Genomic DNA, 18,627 nt, shown 5'->3' on the forward strand with positions numbered 1-18,627 from the left:
TACAAATAAGAGAGAATGATGAATACAATAAGATTGTTTATATGAGATAGCATATGAGTAAAGAGTGAGACATTTTGAGAGAGAATAAAAATTTATTTATGTGACTTTTCAAGAGTAAAAGATTATCTGGATGATAAAAAATAGTGAGTAAACAGAGAAAAGTCAATTGATTTTCTCTCTCGAAAGTCAGACAATCCCAACCGGTAGAAGATAGAATGCTTATAAAGGTAAGTTGTCATTTCAAGTTTGCGAATTGGAGAGCATGTTTCACTCTCTCACAAGTTTGATTGAAAATTGAGTTACTATATCTAATCCAATGCAAAGAATCAAATCAAGCCTTTAATCAACAAATTCTACAGCTTTCATAGTAATATAATATCATGCCAACTGTGTTTGTCTGCAACTAGATGATGAATACACAACAAAATACATATAAACTTGTAACTCTAATTAATCACCTGCACAAACTATAAATCAATTTGAGGAAACCAAGGATATACATGAGTTGAAATTCGAACTAAACGTGTATTAGAACTACGAACGTGGTATGCGATGATTTTGACGAGTTTCGCTCAGGTTTTCCAAATGCCTTTACCATACTTTAAGAGAGAAGCATATAGTAATTCATTCCAGGTATCTGGTACTCCTGGTAAGCACCAATGGCTACAATCTTGGTGTTGCTCTGCAGCGGTTCGTTCTGCTTCGGTCTTGTATTCCATTCTGTATATAGAAGGATGACCATCTTTTCTGTAATCTGTCATCCTACTTATGTTCATATAAATCACCGGTGTTTTCATCTTTGGGATGACGTAATCTAGAGCCCTCATTTTCGACGGGTATTTACGTAAGTGAGCTCCTTTAAATATTGGCTCAGTTTCTTTGTGGCACTGTCCTCCTGAATTCCATTGTCCACCCCTGAAACCATTTCAGACAGTATTAGAATTCACTGTTCAGCATATTGTTATTGTTAATATATGCTCTTGATATCATCACCTAAGAAAATTTAATACCTGAAATGAGTAACTGAGTATCCTCTGAAGAAAACCTGAGTTCGATTTACGTCGATATTGTTGTCGATCCATCTAGCCCAAGTGGTCAATGCCCTTTTATATGCATCCAGAACTTTGAGTCTTGGATATACATGGTTGCCTTCTTGATAATAGTCTTCTCTGTAACAATATCAGACGACAGACAATGATAACAAATGAATAGAGGAGCGAAGGAGACAAGGTAGATTAGTTTCTTGATTGGAAAATGAATCAGACGAAACAAATTTGAAATAATCATATGATAATATGGTAAGCAGGAACGGAAATTAAATTTCATGTTAAATTTCAGTTGTAGTTCAGCTTCAGCAACAGTAAAAACTGTTGTAATGCAGAAGATATCAAATTCCACTAGACAATGGGGCTATAGCTCGTCACTATAGCCACTGTTTGACAACACATTTTACTAAATAAGTATCACGGAACAATAGCAAATTGTTCAAATTCCTCTATACTATAGTTGCTATTTGACAAACACTGAATTGGAAATGCAATCTTACATATATAAAAATTATAAACATTGGAATCGAGGAATTTGAATCATAATGTCATGTAAAAATTCTACGGTTATTTGTCTTCAAGCAAGAACATTATTGCTATAGATTTCAAGACCACTTTCAAGCATAGAGACAGATTTACATGAATAAAAGTAAGACTTACCCCTTAGATGTTTTCTCATGGGTCCACCAATGCCCTGTATTGAAGACTATGATGTCAGCATCATGATATGTGGTAGTTGTCTGGTCCATCAAATCCAATCTCAAGGTCTCAAACGACCCGTTTTTGCCTTTGAAAGTTGACTCTCTAACAATAAACGGTGAACTCACAAAATCTACTGAACAATTATAATCCTACAAAATAGCAAACACAAAATTTCAATGAGATTATATTAAAAGTTTTATATTCAGAAAAAGATCAAAGATGTACTAGAAGCTTGCCTCAAATCTAAAAGCATAGACACCTTTCTTCTTAAATTCTGTTCTTCCTGAAATTTCATAAACACGTTTCATGTTGCTGATGCTTTGACGTAGGATACACACCATCGACTCCCACATGTTCCTGTTCAGTGAATCCCCAACGAAAACCAACCTCCTTCCTCGCAACTTTTCCAGAAAATCAGTTGCATTTAAACTGAGTGGAAACATAAAAAAATTGATAAATAAACAAGGATAGTAACATTCATGTATTCTATGGTTTAAAGTAACTGTCACTGGTTTGCTTATAATTGAAATGACTGTAAACCAAAACTAAGATCAAAACACGGCCTATGCAACATTGTTAACACTCCAAAACAGAGTTTGTTTGAATTAGGGATGTCGAGAGATTGAAGGGTAATCCAAAAGCCTATTGGGAAGGCAAGGTAAGTGAAACAATTCTACCTCAAACACAGATTTAGTTCCTTTCCAAATGGGTTGTTTATGTAGGGGGATAGCATTTCTTTTAATTTCAAATCTTATTTATACCTTAATCATAAATAAATTGTGCTATTTAATTCATGTAAATAAAGAAAAGATTATATTGAAGGTTTACCCAAGTAAACAAGCATTGTGGTCCCCCAAAAGGTTACTCACTCTTAACTTAAGACCTTAATGAACATAATGCATGATAATGATTCAGTCCTTCAAAATATAAATTATTCAAACGTGTTTAACTTTTACCTCTTCTGAGGGCAATATGAAATGAGTACGTAATTAATTCAAATCACTTCTTTTTTATACTTTGATTTTGTGGTGAAAAAGTTTAGTGAGGGGAATGTTTCCTTCATTGATATCAACACATGACCTAACACAATAAGCCACTCATTCTTTCCTATATCATTCAAATCTATACATTTGCCTCCTAAACTTTCAAGCATTTTATAATAATAACTTAATCAGGAAGACCAAGTTACTATTTTATATTCAACAAAACAGTTCATTCACTAGGAAGCTTCCAATTCCATTCTTCAATTAATTTACTATTTTAATCATACTAAACCCTTATCATTCTTATCCACTTAAAACATAAACAACTTGCTTCTTAACTCTTATTTATTATATAATGACAACATTAACATTTCTAAGTTTGTAGTAAAAAAACAATAAGATAAAAGGGAAACAATAATCAATCATGAATGCATACATACATACATACATACCTTGGAATGTCGCATCCATTTGGTTTCCATTTCCACTTAACATAATCACTATCAGGCCTACCATTAAGATGACAATCAAAATCCCTATCCACAAATGGACAAGAACCCAAAGGGTAATATGGCTTTGAATCATCTCTCACCCAATTCCCATCAAATATATTACACTTTTCATAATCAAAATTCCCAACTTTCTCACTCTTCTTCTCTGTTTCCCCTTCCATAGTTTTCTCCACATTCACAGAAACACTTGAATTTTTTGCAACAATTTCACTTCCCCCATTCAAAAAGTTTCCAACTTTAGCAACCCCATTAGGGTCCGTTAAATTTCCATTACCAAAACGTGTTTGAAAACTCGCATTGTAACGATCTAACTCAAAATCCCCCAAATGGGTATTCTGAAAACCCTCTTTAGAGACATTCAGTTCACGGATTCTACTTTCATCTTTTTGTTGAATTGTGTGAAGAGGTGTAATTGAAGCGTTGGAAGTAGAAAAAGGGTAATGCCAAGAAGAGTTAGTTGAATCGGATTGAGATCGTTGAAGAAAGAGTTGCTGAAGTTTGGGGAATTTGAAAGAAGAGTTAAGGAAGAGAAGAGTGATAAAGAGGAGAGAAGCTATAACACCTAAACTGAAACCAGATAACACTTTTCTTGTGTGAGATGAAAAGGGTTCAGAAAATGCTATTCGTTTGTTGCAATCCATTGAATTGAAAGAAGAAGTGAAAGTGATTTTGGAAAATTGAATGTGTTTTGGGGTTCAAAGAGAGAGAGAGTGTGTGAGTGTGAGTGTAAAAGTGTGCAAATTTGTAGTGAGAGAGTAATTAATTATAAGAGGCTTTTTCTCTTTTCCATAACTACTACATTGTGATTAGCCCTTTAATGCATTGGGTTATTATTATGATTTCTACTTTTAAAGTAAATAACTGCACAATCTTATCATTCATCATGATATCCTTGTTGTTATAATAAATAGAATAGTTGAAATGTCAAATTTTGGTATCCTTTTGTATATAGGTATAAATATTTTAATTGTTTAAATAATATAAATATTCCTTAAAAATTAGTTTTTAAATTTATATATATATATATATATATAGATATATATATTTATATCTTATTTCATTATGTAAATATTCATAAAGATATGATTCCATAAAAGACATATTTCTTCCTTAACTTTAATATTTTATTATCTTAATTTATTTTTTATTTTACAATATTAATATGGTATTAATTACTTTTTTTCTACTAATATATTCTTATTTATTATACTTTAAATTATCAAACTTTTTAATTAATGATAATTAATACAAATATTTGAGTAAATTAAAATTTATTTTATTATTAAAATTAATTCTTTTAAGAACCGCACACAAATCATGTAATCAAAATGAAATGAAAGAATAAACTATCGTATGATGCATACAAAAATCATTATGATAGGATTTAGTTAAGATAAATGTCTAGTAAAATATTGAGTTCAATAAATGTAAACTATCAATAAAACAATTTTACATGCACATCTAATTAAATTTCATAATAATTTTATTTGTAAGATTTAGTTCAGAATCTTATGCCGTGAAACGAGAGTGAAAGAAAACTATAAACAAAGGAAAACATAGTAAATAAAAAATTTGAAATAAACGTTCTAAAATTTTATTTTTAGTCTCCATAAAAAAAAATCACATATTTTAGTTACTACTAAATTATTCTACAAGTTGTTTTATTCTTTGTTGAAATGAAACATACTTTAACTTTTAAATATTTAAATGATTTTGTGCAAATATATTTAGAACATTATTAAAAATTCATCCATAAAATATATATATATATATATATATATATTTTTTTTTTAATTTATGATGAATTAAATATGAATTTTTTAAATGTCATATTATCAAGATAAAAATTCTTAAAATATGAATCTAGAAATTAACTTTAAACTCATTTTTTATGGAGAAATTTTTTGCAGTGTTGTAAATATGTATGTAAAACAATCATTCGAAAACACATGTAGATGCTTGAACATAGACTAAAATTGCTTGCATAATAATTTTGTAGGGACTAAAATATGTGATTTTTTTTACAGAGACTAAAAATAAAATTTTATAGAAATAAAAAACTTATTTAACCATTTTTTTATATAAAGGGAAATAAATAAGCAACAAGAAGGCAAGACAAGTCTACATCTCTATTATCATATAAAATGAATCCACTAAGACTAGAAAAACTACTATCTATCAACACTCCATCAAAAGTAGTAGAGGGTACGCCGTTGGCGAGCAAATCAGCATAATGATTTCCTTCCCAGTAGATATGATTAATAGAAGTTCTTCAATTTGAGAGATTTAAAATGGAGCAAACCTCCTATAAGAGAGATCGAAAGAATCCATTTTTGAGTGGCCCACACAAATTATATCGACCACCACTTTTGAGTCAATTTCAAACATCACTCATTTGAGGTCAAGGCTTTAGATTAGTTTATTCTCCATCCTAAGGGCTTAAAGTTCCGCCCAAACTACATTACAAGCTCCAATCTTAGTGTAAAAACCTTTTACAAATTGAGCAATGGAGTCTCGCATAGCTAGAAGAATTCAAAGCATTGACATGTGAACCATCTACGTATCTTGAAGCATCATTCAGGAGGAAGAGTCTAGTACACATCTATAAAGATTGTGCGTTTCCCCCCGTTGAATGATGAATTACCTTTGATTAACAATTTGGCGAAGGAGCTCAATTTCATCAATAGCTAGAGGAGAAAAAATTCCTTGCATTCCTATTCTTTCAAATGTCCTAAACAACTACTTCAAAAAAGATACTCCAATGATATTTATACACAATCCACACTTCCTAGATGATAGGTTTAAATTGAAATAATTATATAACCCAACACTAAAGAAAGTAATTGTAACACCCTGTTTTTCAAAGCGAGGGTATATTTTTTTTTTTAAAGTAATTAAAAACAAACAAAGAATTAAATCAGGAAATGCCTTTGGATAAATAATTGAGTCATTATAATTTACAAGCAGCGGAAAGGTTTCTCCAATTATAAATCCAAAACATTTACACAACAACAAATGGTGCATGGAACCCATTCAAATAAGATGTCAACTGACAATATTAGTATAAGTACAGTTTTCCAAACTAAAAATACTCCAATCCAAAAAGAAGGACACCTAGTCCCTATACATCATCCTAATCTGATCATCCTACCAAAAAGCTATACACCCTGAGTGATCTCCACGCGCCCCGTGAGATCCTCCTAACGTAACTGCAGTCAAGCGTTCCCATCTCCATTCCCGTCCGTAGGGTACGAACCGGTAGGACCGTCCTGACTCTCATCTGAGGGCAAAGCCCAGATTTCCACAATAATTGTAAAGGGTCACCAACCAAAAAAAATAACAGTTAACACATAGCAATTAAGTTTTTAAATGCTCAAAATAACTTTTCAACTAAGCATGCACCTTAACAGGATTTTCCATATGCTAAAAGTTCATATAATGCTTGCCAATTAACAATGAACTCAAAATGAAGTTCTCCAACCATCAAGTAATACATAACTGACCAAAGCATTGATAAATCAATTGAGCAATCGATTATCTAACTCAAAATGAGGACTTTTGCTGAGCCAATCGATTGCCAAATCGATTTGGTCAGTTCTGCTGAGTTTTTGCATGACCAAATCGATTTCTAAGTCGATTTTGTCAGTTCTGATGAGTCCCTGTGTTGCCAAATCGATTTCCAAATCGATTTCGGCAGTTTTGCTGAGTTCCTGCCTCTCTGCCAATCGATTTCCAAATCGATTTCTTAAAAGATTTTGAAAGATATATTTATACAATCGATTGGCAAATCGATTAGGTCAAAATGGTGAACTTCCTGCAACTCATCCAATCGATTGGGAAATCGATTTCCCTGATCGTTTTTCCAAAAATTCATGCATTAACTCAAGTCATTCCTAATCAAGTTCACAACCTAACACTTAGCAATTCCTACACGATTACCACGGCAATTGGGATCTCGATAACCATCATACTTACACACAACAATCAACACATAACACTTAGCATTTTCAACGCAATTACCACAACGACTCAAATTCAAATCACTTAATCATAAAACTCAAATCAACCACGACTCGCGTGCCAAGCACCCTAATGCAATGCGTATATGCCAAAATGCATGGACTCGGAATTCCAAACCAAAACCCTCCTCGAAGGGCCGTAAATCATAATTGTACCGCCTATCGCAGGCCAAAGTACCGATTACCAAGGTGCCACCTATCACGGGTCTGCACGATTTACTAAAAAGCGTAAACCATAAACGTACTGCCTATCACGGGCCCGTATCGTTTACCGAGGTGCCACCTATCACGGGTCAGCACGATTTACTAAAATGCGTAAATCATAAACGTACCACCTATCACGGGTCAGTACAGTTTACCGAGGTGTCACCTATCACAGGTCAACACGATTTACTAAAAGAAAAAGCGGAAATCGTAAATGTACCACCTATCACGGGTCAGTACAGTTACCATGGTGTCACCTATCACGGGTCAACACGATTTACTAAAAGAAAAAGCGGGAATCGTAAACGTACCGCCTATCACAAACCAGTACTGTTTACCTAGGTGCCACCTATCACGGGTCAGCACAATTCACCAAAAACGTAAATCATAAACGTACCACCTATCACGGGTCAGTACAGTTTACCAAGGTGTCACCTATCACGGGTCAACACAATTTACCAAAATGAAATGCATGAGCATACACAGACTCCATCCACAACAATCGTTAAGCAAATGCAGATATTAAAAGATTCCCCATTTTTAATACCCATTTAACTTAAGCGATTTTCAAAACAACATTAAATAAATAAGTCATTAAGAGATTCCCCATTCTTAATACTGATTTATCTTAATGATTTTCAAAACAAAACGTTAAGCAAACAGACATATCAAGAGATTCCCCATTCTTAATATACTTAAACAAACATTAAGTAACTGAGACATTAAGAGATTCCCCATTCTTAATACCCAGTTAACTTAAACATTTTCCTCAAACGCACATTAAGTAAACCGAGGTATTCAAAGATTCCCCATTTTCAATACTCGTTTAACTCTTATGGTTTTCCAATTTCACAACAAACTCAACTCAAAACATTTTATCGAATTCAATTCACAACGCCCACCAAAACACATCAAACTCATCGGTATTAACTTAGAACACGTCAAACACGGCGAACACAATCAACACAACATAACACTCAAACACATCAATTTCATTTACTCATAATCATACACAAGTGATTTTAGGTTCATTTAACACAGAACATTCATCCATATAACCAAAACCTAACTCTAAGGTTTTACCCATAACGCATTAGATTCGTTTTTCCCCAAATCAATACATCGAACCCTGACAAATTCCTTCCCACACAACCACAGATAAGTCCCTAATGCAACTAAAAGTTTGGAAGGAGCCCTTACCTTAACGTTAGCTTCAACGTGGTTTTCCGGTACCGCGAGTAAAGCCGGTAAAATCTTTGCTCGCAACGTCGCCTCCAAATTGGTCCCCTAGCACCGTGGCGTGGTAGTGAGCAACTTTCCCTTCTAACTCTTCGCGAAATGAAGCTTGGATCTAGAAGAAACGGAGGGGTTTGTGTTTGGATCTCAAATACCATTTTTCTTCGTTTTCGAATCAAAGAGGAAGAGTGGAGTTGCGAAATCCTTGTTCTAACTCTCACCCAACCTTGGGTTACTAGTTTTGAAGAAAAGAAAGCGACGAAAATGAAAATGGGAGAAATGAGGGAAATTGGCCGCGGGTCAGAGGAAGAAGACGATGGATTCAGTTTTCTTTCCTTTTTCCTTTCCTCTATTCTCTTTCCTTTCTATTTCCTTTCCTTTCCTTTCTATTTCCTTTCCTTTCTTTTCTATTTCCTTTTCCTTTCCCATCAAACAAACATATATACATAAATATATATAATAAATATAACTTAACAAATATCTCAAATCTAGATATTTGTTAAATTACCATTTCACCCGTAACGCATTAAATTCTCCGTAAAGGATTCACCGCAGTTAATTTCAATATTTATCGACGAGAAATTATAATTGGTATCAAAATATCTTTTTGATTATAAAACTCCAAAATATTATTAACTTTGGCTTAAAAGTCTCCGAGCCAAAATCCAAAATACACCAAAAATACATAAAGGGTACTTAAAAATTATGGGTCTTACAGTAATGAATGTATCAATCACCTTTTCGTATAAATTTTTTCTCTCATCGCAATCTCTCAAGATATACATAATAGATTCATTACAATTTTGACATCTCGAGCACTCATAAATGATTCATTACAATTTTTTTTCACTTATATTACATATATTAAGTAAATCATATCAAATATTTACATGACAAATTAATTTTTTTTTTTTTTTTAACTGTGATTCCCTAAAAAAATTTACTTTTTTTTTACAGAAACATATTTATTACATTTCATTTAAAATATAATTTTGAAAATACATGGTAGAATATTCACATACATCCTATGAATAACAAATTCTCTCTTCTTTATCTATAAACATAAATAAATCAACAAAATTGATGTATAATTTAAACGAAATAAATAAACTTTTATTTAACTAACACTTGCTTAAAAATAAGGTTAGAGAAAACATATTAGTATTGTTTTTGTAAAAACAAAAACTTATAGTAGTATTTTCGGCAAAATAAAATTGACAGTAGTATTAAGATTTAATTGCACTTTTTATCTTCTATTTTATAGTTAGTAGCAAGATAATTTATTTAATTTAAATTATGCTATTAGTCCTTATATTTATTAAATTATGCAATTTAATTTAGTTAAATTTTTAACCGTGTTAAATAATTTTAACATAATTTCACTAAAGGATTTTATTTTTTTGGCTGACTAAGGGATGACTTTGCTTTAATTTATGATCACTAACAAGTATTATATTTGGATTAAATTGTAATCATTTAATAAATAAAATAACTATAATAATACAATTCAAACTAAAGGATGTATTCTTGAAGACATTCATTTGATGAGAGTTTCTCTTGCAGTTGATTTGCTTACTCATTCAAATTGCTAAAGAGGTTTTTGGTTATGTTTTTCCTTCCCCACAAAAAAATTGTGAAGTGTGTTGGGAAAAAATATTATATAGATCCAATGGTTCTCAATATTTATCGTAATGCGTTAACTAATTCGAGGGTGTGGGTTTAGAAGGTTTAATATGAAATCATGATGGAGGTTTTTAAATTTGACTTTTTGGAAGTATGGGTTGGTCGAATAGGCATGGCAGCAAGGCGCGGCGGATTTTTGCCTCCTCCACCCTTGCATCTTATTAATTGAGGAAAATCTATATCGGCTCCTGTTTAACAGTGAGGTTAATATTTAGACCTATATTTTTGTTTACCCATATTTTTGTTTACAAAGGAGTTTAGGTTTTTCCGCCCACACCTGCATTTACTCATATATATATATATATATATATAATTATAAATTTAAAAATCATATTTATTATAATTAATATAATAAAATAATTGTTATTAAACAATAATAAAATTAAAAAAAAATCTATATAGATAAAATTATAATTTTTAGTATTTTAAAAAAATATTAAATATATTCAAAATATATATAGAGAGAGAGAGAGAAAAAAAAATTAAAATTACTATAATATTACTTGTGGGGCGATTGATATGCAGGTTAAATATATCTCTTTTTCCAAATTTTAATTTCGAAAAAAATCTACATCTATATCCAATCAAAATATATTAAATCTGCACTCGCATCTAATAAAAATAGATTAAATTTGTACTCACATCTAATTTAAGTAGATTTTCTTTGCCTAAATAAAGTGAGTTCGAGTTTGTAAATGCCATTGCAAATTATGTTCTCATCTCTCAAATATGCGATAGTCTAACCCCAAAAGAAATACACCGCCGACACACTCTAAGGTGCCCTTTCCATGAAAAAGGTATAGACTACAAGACCACAAACTTTGATGGAGGGCCATGTGACGATGATTGTTTTGTGTAGCGTAGCAGTAGTGCCACCGACGTGTATCCACCGCGATGGTGACACGTGGCAAACCAGATGACCGATTATTTGGTAAAATGGAGCTTCACCTCCACGGTATGGGGCACACATGAGACCTAGGTTTTAAAGGATGCTTGCTTAGAGTCCTCTTTGGACCTACCGTGAATATAATGCCATTAATTAACGATTTCATAAAGAATTTAAATATATTTTTCAATACAGATACAAACATATATGTTGTATATATATACAATATTTAAAGGATAATTTAGTCATTTTAATATTTATCTTTTTATTTATTAGAAAAATCTTCCTCTTATTTATGAATGTTTCTTCATCTTCTTTTCTTCGTTTCTAATTCAACTTTTCAAAATTCAATTTTACGCGTTTAGAATTGATTTTGTTGGTTTCGATTAAAATTAATTTTATCTGAATATAATATATTTTATATTCTAATAAAATTTCAATTAGTATTTCTGGATAAATAATAAACAATAATGTTATTCAAATTTTTGAAAATTTAAGAGATACAATTTAGGATTTTTTTCATTTATATCCTTTTTTTTTTAATTTGACCAAAATGTCACACATTAAAAAACTAATACATAAATGTCCTACTTTTTAGCCTCAGATCGCAATGTGGGGATGCAAGTATGTAGAACATTTTTTTTTATCCTAGATAGAAGGTCGCATCCTAGGGATGCGACCATCTACTACTATATATATATATTTTGCCATTTTATTAATTATTATTTAATAAATTATAAATAATTAAAATATTTAAAAATTCAAAAAACTATTAATAAAACAAAATACATTAATAAATAATAATAATAATAATAATAATAATTTTAATATTATTCTAAATTTTAATAAAAATAATAATAGTAATAATAATAATAAAGTAAATTATATTAATAGAATAAAATTAATTAAATTGAATCAATAAAACACGTTAAATTAAAGAAAAAAATACATTAAATTTATATTTTATTATTATTATTATTTTCATTAATTTTATTTATTAGATAAGAAAAATAGGAGCAAGTTGTTATAATAATGTGCCAAAAGAGGAGGAAATTGTTATAATAATTTGATAAAACAGGAGGAAATTGATTGTTATAATAATTTACCAAAACAAATGGGAGAACGTTGTTATAATAACGTGTTCTCCTATTTGTTTTGGCAAATTATTATAACAACTTCCTCATCTTTTGACACATTGTTATAACAACTTCCTCCTATTTTTTTTATCTAATAAATAAAAATTAATAAATAATAATAATAATAAATAATAATAATAATAATAATAAAATATAAATTTGATGTATTTTTTCTTCAATTTTCTGTATTTTTTCTTTAATTTAACTTGTTTTATTGGTTCAATTTAATTAATTTTGTTTTATTAATATAATTTACTTTATTATTATTATTTTTATTAAAATTTAGAATATTTTTAAAATTATTATTGTTATTATTATTATTATTTATTATTATTATTTATTAATGTATTTTATTTTATTAATAGTTTTTTGAATTTTTAAATATTTTAATTATTTATAATTTATTAAATAATAATTAACAAAATTAATAAAATGGCAAAAAAATAAATATATATAGTAGTAGATGGTCACATCCCAGGATGCGACCTTCTATTAAGGATGAAAAAAAAAAATGTTCCACATGGTCGCATCCCCAGGTTGGGATCTGCAACTGAGGCTAAAAAGTAGGATATTATTTTTTCAATGTGTGGCATTTTTGTCAAATTTAAAAAAAAAGGGATATAAAAAAAAATCCCTACAATTTAAGAGGTTGATGAGTGTATTTATATTATTGAAAAGATAAAGTGAAGGAAATTTGACTTATCTAAAAAGTGGTATAGTGACTAAATCAATAATTGATATTATAGTTATTTAAGATTGATCATATATGTGTACATAATATTAATTATTGATTTGAACATTGTTGATTGATATTGTTGACTTTACCATCTAAAGTGAATTGTTTACTTTCAAGGAGCTTTATTTGAAGTGAAGGTGCTTCGAAATATGAGATAATTAATATGCACTTAATCATATGTATGGATAGAATTCATGTTATCTCTAATCATAAGTATGGATAAAAGTCATGTGATGTCTTATAAATTAAGAGACTTGTAGAGATATGAGACTTAAATTTGGGTGATCGTGAAAAGAGTTGGAGAGTCTATAAATTTAAGTGATCATAAGAAGATTTGAAGAATTTCCACCCTGAACGATTATATGGAGATTCGAGACATCCTGATCTTAAATGATCGTGTGGAGAGTCGAGATATTTACAACTATCTCTTAACAAGATGAGTGTATTGATGATCATTTGTTGAGTGTGATTCTTGGAGTAAGAGAGTATTGTATGGTGTTATATAAATTTGGTTGAATTATAAATTTTTGTAATCTTATTTGAGACGATAAATAAATTTGTTGATGTGTTTTTGTTGATATATACAAGAGCAATCGAACTACGTGAATTATTGTGTTCTCTGTTGCTTTCTTTGTAGTGTGCTTATGTGTGTCCATGAGACTTAATTGTGGGTGTGTGTTGCTTTTTCCCAAGACCTTCAACATATTTTTAATCAAAATTCTAATAAGAGCCTCTTGATTTCTTAGTTATAATTCTACTTTGAATCTCTTATCACTTGATCAAGACATGATGTAGCTCAATTCTAAGAATGGTAAGCCTTAGTTGTATCTGTAGCCGGCCTCATGATAAACATAATATTTAATTATAGAAAATACTAACATGTGTTTTTATGAAACTTGTTACTCTATTAAAGATAGAAAATTTGTATTAAAAATTGTGCATTTTATTCATCCAAAAGTTAAAAATTGTTTTATTCAAAACACAATTACTATTTATGGAATTTTTTAACATATGTCAAGTTTAGATCCTCTTTATTTCTCATATTTTCTATTTCTTTGATTACCATAGTTTTGGAAATATAAACATATTGAAAAGAAAATTCTCTATTTTAATATAATAAAATCATTCCATTTGAAGTTGTTCTTTTATAGCACATCCCTTTTGTTTGTACCATCTCCCTTTTTTTTAATCTTTTTTTATTAGTGGCTAGGTTCTCCAATTAAATTGTTTTGCATTTTTTTATGAATACATTATCTTGCACTTCATAGGGAACTTTGCTCCATTTTTATATTATATATGCGATTATCTTTATATATAAGTTAACTTATATCACTTAATTTATAGACTTTATCTAAGATACGGTTTGATAACACAAATAAGGTAGTTTATAATTTATTAAAATAGTTTATTAGATTATAAAATATGTGTTTGATAAATAAGTTTTTGTCTTCAATTTATAGTTTATTATGAAATTCTATTTTAAATAGTATTTGAAATTATAATTTTTTTACATTTTCGTCTATTTTGAACTTTATTATTTTTTATTCTTATATAATACAAAATAATTGTCTCACTCAGTCATCACTAGTTCACAACTTCACATATATCTTATTCTTGGTGAATATAGTACTCAATTATTTAAATTTATACAAAAGTAACTAAACAACAATAAATTTTCGTGTTATTTTTCTTGAAAAAAAAAATCAATTAAGGCATGTATTTTTATATTTATTATTATTTATTTATCTTATAATTTATCATTATGATAAAGTTAAATCTATTTTTATGGCAGATTATAAACAATAAATTAATTGTATTGTTTTTACGATTACTATTTATACATATGAAACTTGTTAAACATTTAGAAACTCTTAAAAATTATGTTTGTATTGTAATAAATAAATGATGTAATAAAAAAAATAAATAAATGAATTGTATGATTCTAATTTTTATTTCAAATTTTTGTTGTATTTTTGTTAGGTTTCTACCAAAAAAATAAAGTAAAGTAGGAAATTAATTACAAAAATAAAAATGGAGTAAAATAATACATAAGAGAGATGGAATAAAAATATCACATTTTTTTATTATTTTAAATTAAATAATTATGTTATTTTATATTATTAAAAGTTAAATTTACTAATCATTTTAATCTCAATTAATTAGCTTTTCAACTATAAATCAACATTTATCCTATTAGTCAATTTTTCAATTATTAACTAATTTATAACTTAATTTTACTTAATAATTCTAAATATATATTTCCATTTAATACAAGATTACTTATGTTATTTTATAAATATATATCTTTATTTTTTTCACTTTCCACTTATTTTTTATTCACTTTATTTCCTTCCAACAAAAGCATTAGATGGTTCCTTTCCTTCCATAATTTGTTTTTGTTTGAAATCGCCATTAAGAGTTGTTTTACTTCCCTTTTATAAATAAAAGAAATATATCATTAATAATATTGATGTAAAATTGAAGGTTTTAATTGTGTGAGATTCGGCATTGATTGAAGCCGTGTGATTTAATCAAAGGGTGTAGCATACTGCGTTAACCTAACGCTAAAACCCTTCAAATATAAACCCTCGACCCTATTTTTCAATTCCTTCTCCAAATTGCCCCCTTTCTCTCTGCGTCACTTCAAAGCTACTTCTCTCTTCCATGGTAAATTTTTCTTCACAGTCTTCTCAACTTGATTCTAGATTTCGATTGAAATTGATTTTTCTTTTTATTTTGCTGCAGGCGTTGCCCAATCAGCAAACTGTTGATTACCCTAGTTTCAAGCTTGTTATCGTCGGTGACGGTGGCACTGGTTCGTTTTTCTTCACTTTCTTTTATCGTTTCTTTCTTTTTAGATATGTTTTGTAACCTTAAAATAGCGATTCGCCAGGATCTGATTTGTAGATTTGGATATGATATTTGTTGTAATGCAGGGAAGACTACATTTGTGAAGAGGCATCTTACTGGTGAATTTGAGAAGAAATATGAACGTAAGAAATATTCAGTTGTGATTTCGATTAGGGATTTAATACGCGTTCAAGTGTTTAAGTGATTTATTATTTGTTGTTTTGATTTGATGGTGAGCAGCAACTATTGGTGTGGAAGTTCATCCATTGGATTTCTTCACAAACTGTGGAAAGGTTCGTTTCTACTGTTGGGATACTGCTGGACAAGAGAAGTTTGGCGGTCTCAGAGATGGATATTAGTGAGTGTTCTAATTTCTTTGATGAATATATGAATCTATGAATCTATGAATATAGGAATCTATATACTTGGCTCTTGTTTATTGTGTGATCTTTTGGTAATTTATTTAATGGATTTCATTTATGTATGCCTAATATGCATAACCATCTTCAGTCAGCTAATGCTAATAGTTCAAATGTGTTTTTTTCTTTCAATTCTTAGAATTAATTTGAGTTTAAATCTGCATGTTGTGAGCTGCTACTTGATCAACCTTAATGTTGTGAGCATTAAGGTTGTTCTCCCAGTCATCTTGATCTGTCTCTAATCAGGATACACCTGTATCCTGTGAAGATTTGAAACACGAGCTTTTAGCACTTTTATAGTATTGTTATTCTGACTCATGAAGTTGTTTTTACTTTCTCAGCATCTTCTGCAATGGCTTTAGTTATATATAAAACTTGTTTCTTTCCAACAAGTATATATGTGTTCCTTGGTCTTGATGCTCTGGGATTAGTCAGTACTGTAGTTTTGCATGTCTTTATTCCTGTTGGAATCAGTTATTTAGATAAGTGTATTCTAGCATTGAAGAATTCAATGATTGTGAGATTTTTTTTACAAGAACAGATTGTGAAAGGCTTTTAGTGTGCCATGATACAAGCTCCTTTCACTTTTACTTGCGTGTCTGCATTGCTCCCCTTTCTAACATGCTCTGTCTTATTTTGCAGTATCCATGGGCAGTGTGCTATTATAATGTTTGATGTTACTGCCCGACTAACATACAAGAATGTACCTACCTGGCACCGTGATCTTTGCCGGTTTGTATTTCTATTCCTTCAAACCTTTGTAATTGTTGTCTCCAGTCATTTGATATCTGTCACGAAGCTGTTTATCTTACTTTTTTGTCAATTATCTCCACAACTGTTTTCAGGGTTTGTGAAAACATCCCAATTGTTCTTTGCGGTAACAAGGTTGATGTGAAGAACAGACAAGTGAAGGCAAAGCAGGTTACATTCCATAGAAAGAAGAATTTGCAGTACTATGAAATTTCAGCCAAGAGCAACTATAACTTTGAGAAGCCTTTCCTGTATCTTGCCCGGAAACTTGCAGGGTAGGCATCTACTTTATTATGAGGAACACTTCAAACATATAGATGCATTTCAACTTATTATTGTTTCGTACTTGTATTTTGCAGTGATCCTAACTTGCACTTTGTTGAATCTCCTGCCTTGGCTCCTCCAGAGGTTCAGATCGATTTAGTTGCACAACAACAGTAAGCTATCTGTCATGATATTGATTAATTGTTTCTACACTGCCCTTGTGCTGGTTTTGGAGCTAGTATGGAAAATTTTATCTTTAATATTCCTATAATGACTTTGTTGGTTGCTTTTGCAGGCATGAGGCTGAGATTGCCCAAGCTGCTAATCAGCCCCTTCCCGATGATGATGATGATGCATTTGAATGATGCATTTGAGTAGAACCTGTGCGTGTGGTGACAATCTTCTTGAGTGTATGCTTACTGTTTGTTTCGGAGGTTGTAATATTCACGGATGTGGATTTGAGGATCTGAATTCAACCAGTATGAAATATTTTACTTGAATTTAAAATCTTGTTTATTGTTATGTTATTGCCTCGGGCATTAAGCTTTAGCATCACAATACCATTATTTTTTACTCATTTTGCATTTTAAAAGATACCATCTATGAATTCGGTTTCGAACAATTGTTAACTTTCGAAGGTTGTGTATGCTACATGGAGATCAGATCTTTAACTACTATATTTTCTGTCAATTTACCAAATATGTTATCAAACAAATATGCTAAGGTTGTGGTCCTGCACCTCCTACTGGCATTTACTTGCCTTACTGGAGAATTTTTAGTATAATCATATGGACCATTAATTACCCAATATCAGACACGGTAGAAGAACTTTGTCTCTAAGCCAAAGCAACACTTTTTAACTCGACCTTTGGTTGCCATTGTATTGCAGCTGAAAAGCAGTGAGACAATTTAATCTTGAAAATCTTCTAAATGTTCATTTCCTTAATATCGAATTGGCTTTCTCATCTGTCTTACCTGCAAAAAAGCCTTGTTTAACTTTAAACCAAGTGTCTTCTTTAAGTTATTTTATTTGCCACCTAGAAATTCTCCAATTGTTGAAAATGTTAAGCAAGAGAACTTAAGATGTAAACAATGGGTAAGTTCTCCCACCGAGTTGCTTTCAAGGTGTCTACGCGGTACATTATATTTTTCTTTTATTTATCAGGAGTTTCTTATTTTTGCTGAGTTATGTCGGTAGGAA

At 30.1% G+C, this 18,627-nt stretch overlaps 2 protein-coding genes across 2 annotated transcripts; one reads left to right on the top strand and one right to left on the bottom strand.

The window, feature by feature from the left end:
• Positions 1 to 338: 338 nt before the first annotated feature.
• On the bottom strand, positions 339 to 4,003 carry LOC101513224 (protein trichome birefringence-like 2). Its single transcript, XM_004489746.4, has 5 exons — positions 3,184 to 4,003; positions 1,985 to 2,177; positions 1,707 to 1,897; positions 1,011 to 1,169; positions 339 to 915 (listed from the first exon to the last, which is right to left on the bottom strand). Exons 1-5 carry the CDS (start codon positions 3,882 to 3,884, stop codon positions 573 to 575), a joined length of 1,587 nt encoding a protein of 528 aa, XP_004489803.1. The 5' UTR covers positions 3,885 to 4,003; the 3' UTR covers positions 339 to 572.
• An 11,665-nt stretch (positions 4,004 to 15,668) lies between these two features.
• LOC101513547 (GTP-binding nuclear protein Ran1A-like) lies at positions 15,669 to 18,103 on the top strand. Its single transcript, XM_004489747.4, has 8 exons — positions 15,669 to 15,810; positions 15,889 to 15,958; positions 16,080 to 16,136; positions 16,234 to 16,351; positions 17,055 to 17,144; positions 17,258 to 17,437; positions 17,522 to 17,599; positions 17,722 to 18,103. The coding sequence occupies exons 1-8, from the start codon at positions 15,808 to 15,810 to the stop codon at positions 17,789 to 17,791; spliced, it is 666 nt and encodes a 221-aa protein (XP_004489804.1). The 5' UTR covers positions 15,669 to 15,807; the 3' UTR covers positions 17,792 to 18,103.
• The last annotated feature ends 524 nt before the right edge of the window (positions 18,104 to 18,627 follow it).

Source organism: Cicer arietinum, chromosome 8, assembly GCF_000331145.2.
Source record: "Cicer arietinum cultivar CDC Frontier isolate Library 1 chromosome 8, Cicar.CDCFrontier_v2.0, whole genome shotgun sequence".
In the NCBI taxonomy this organism is placed as follows: Eukaryota; Viridiplantae; Streptophyta; class Magnoliopsida; order Fabales; family Fabaceae; genus Cicer; species Cicer arietinum.

Excerpts from the sequence above, each read along its gene's own strand:
- LOC101513224 (XM_004489746.4), bottom strand. The coding sequence starts at position 3,884 with ATGGATTGCAACAAACGAATAGCATTTTCTGAACCCTTTTCATCTCAC. Across the intron at positions 1,898-1,984 it reads TCTATGCTTTTAGATTTGAG|GATTATAATTGTTCAGTAGA; the intron begins GCAAGCTTCTAG and ends GCTATTTTGTAG. Across the intron at positions 1,170-1,706 it reads CATGAGAAAACATCTAAGGG|AGAAGACTATTATCAAGAAG; the intron begins GTAAGTCTTACT and ends ATATTGTTACAG.
- LOC101513547 (XM_004489747.4), top strand. Across the intron at positions 16,352-17,054 it reads GGTCTCAGAGATGGATATTA|TATCCATGGGCAGTGTGCTA; the intron begins GTGAGTGTTCTA and ends CTTATTTTGCAG. Across the intron at positions 17,600-17,721 it reads GATTTAGTTGCACAACAACA|GCATGAGGCTGAGATTGCCC; the intron begins GTAAGCTATCTG and ends TTGCTTTTGCAG.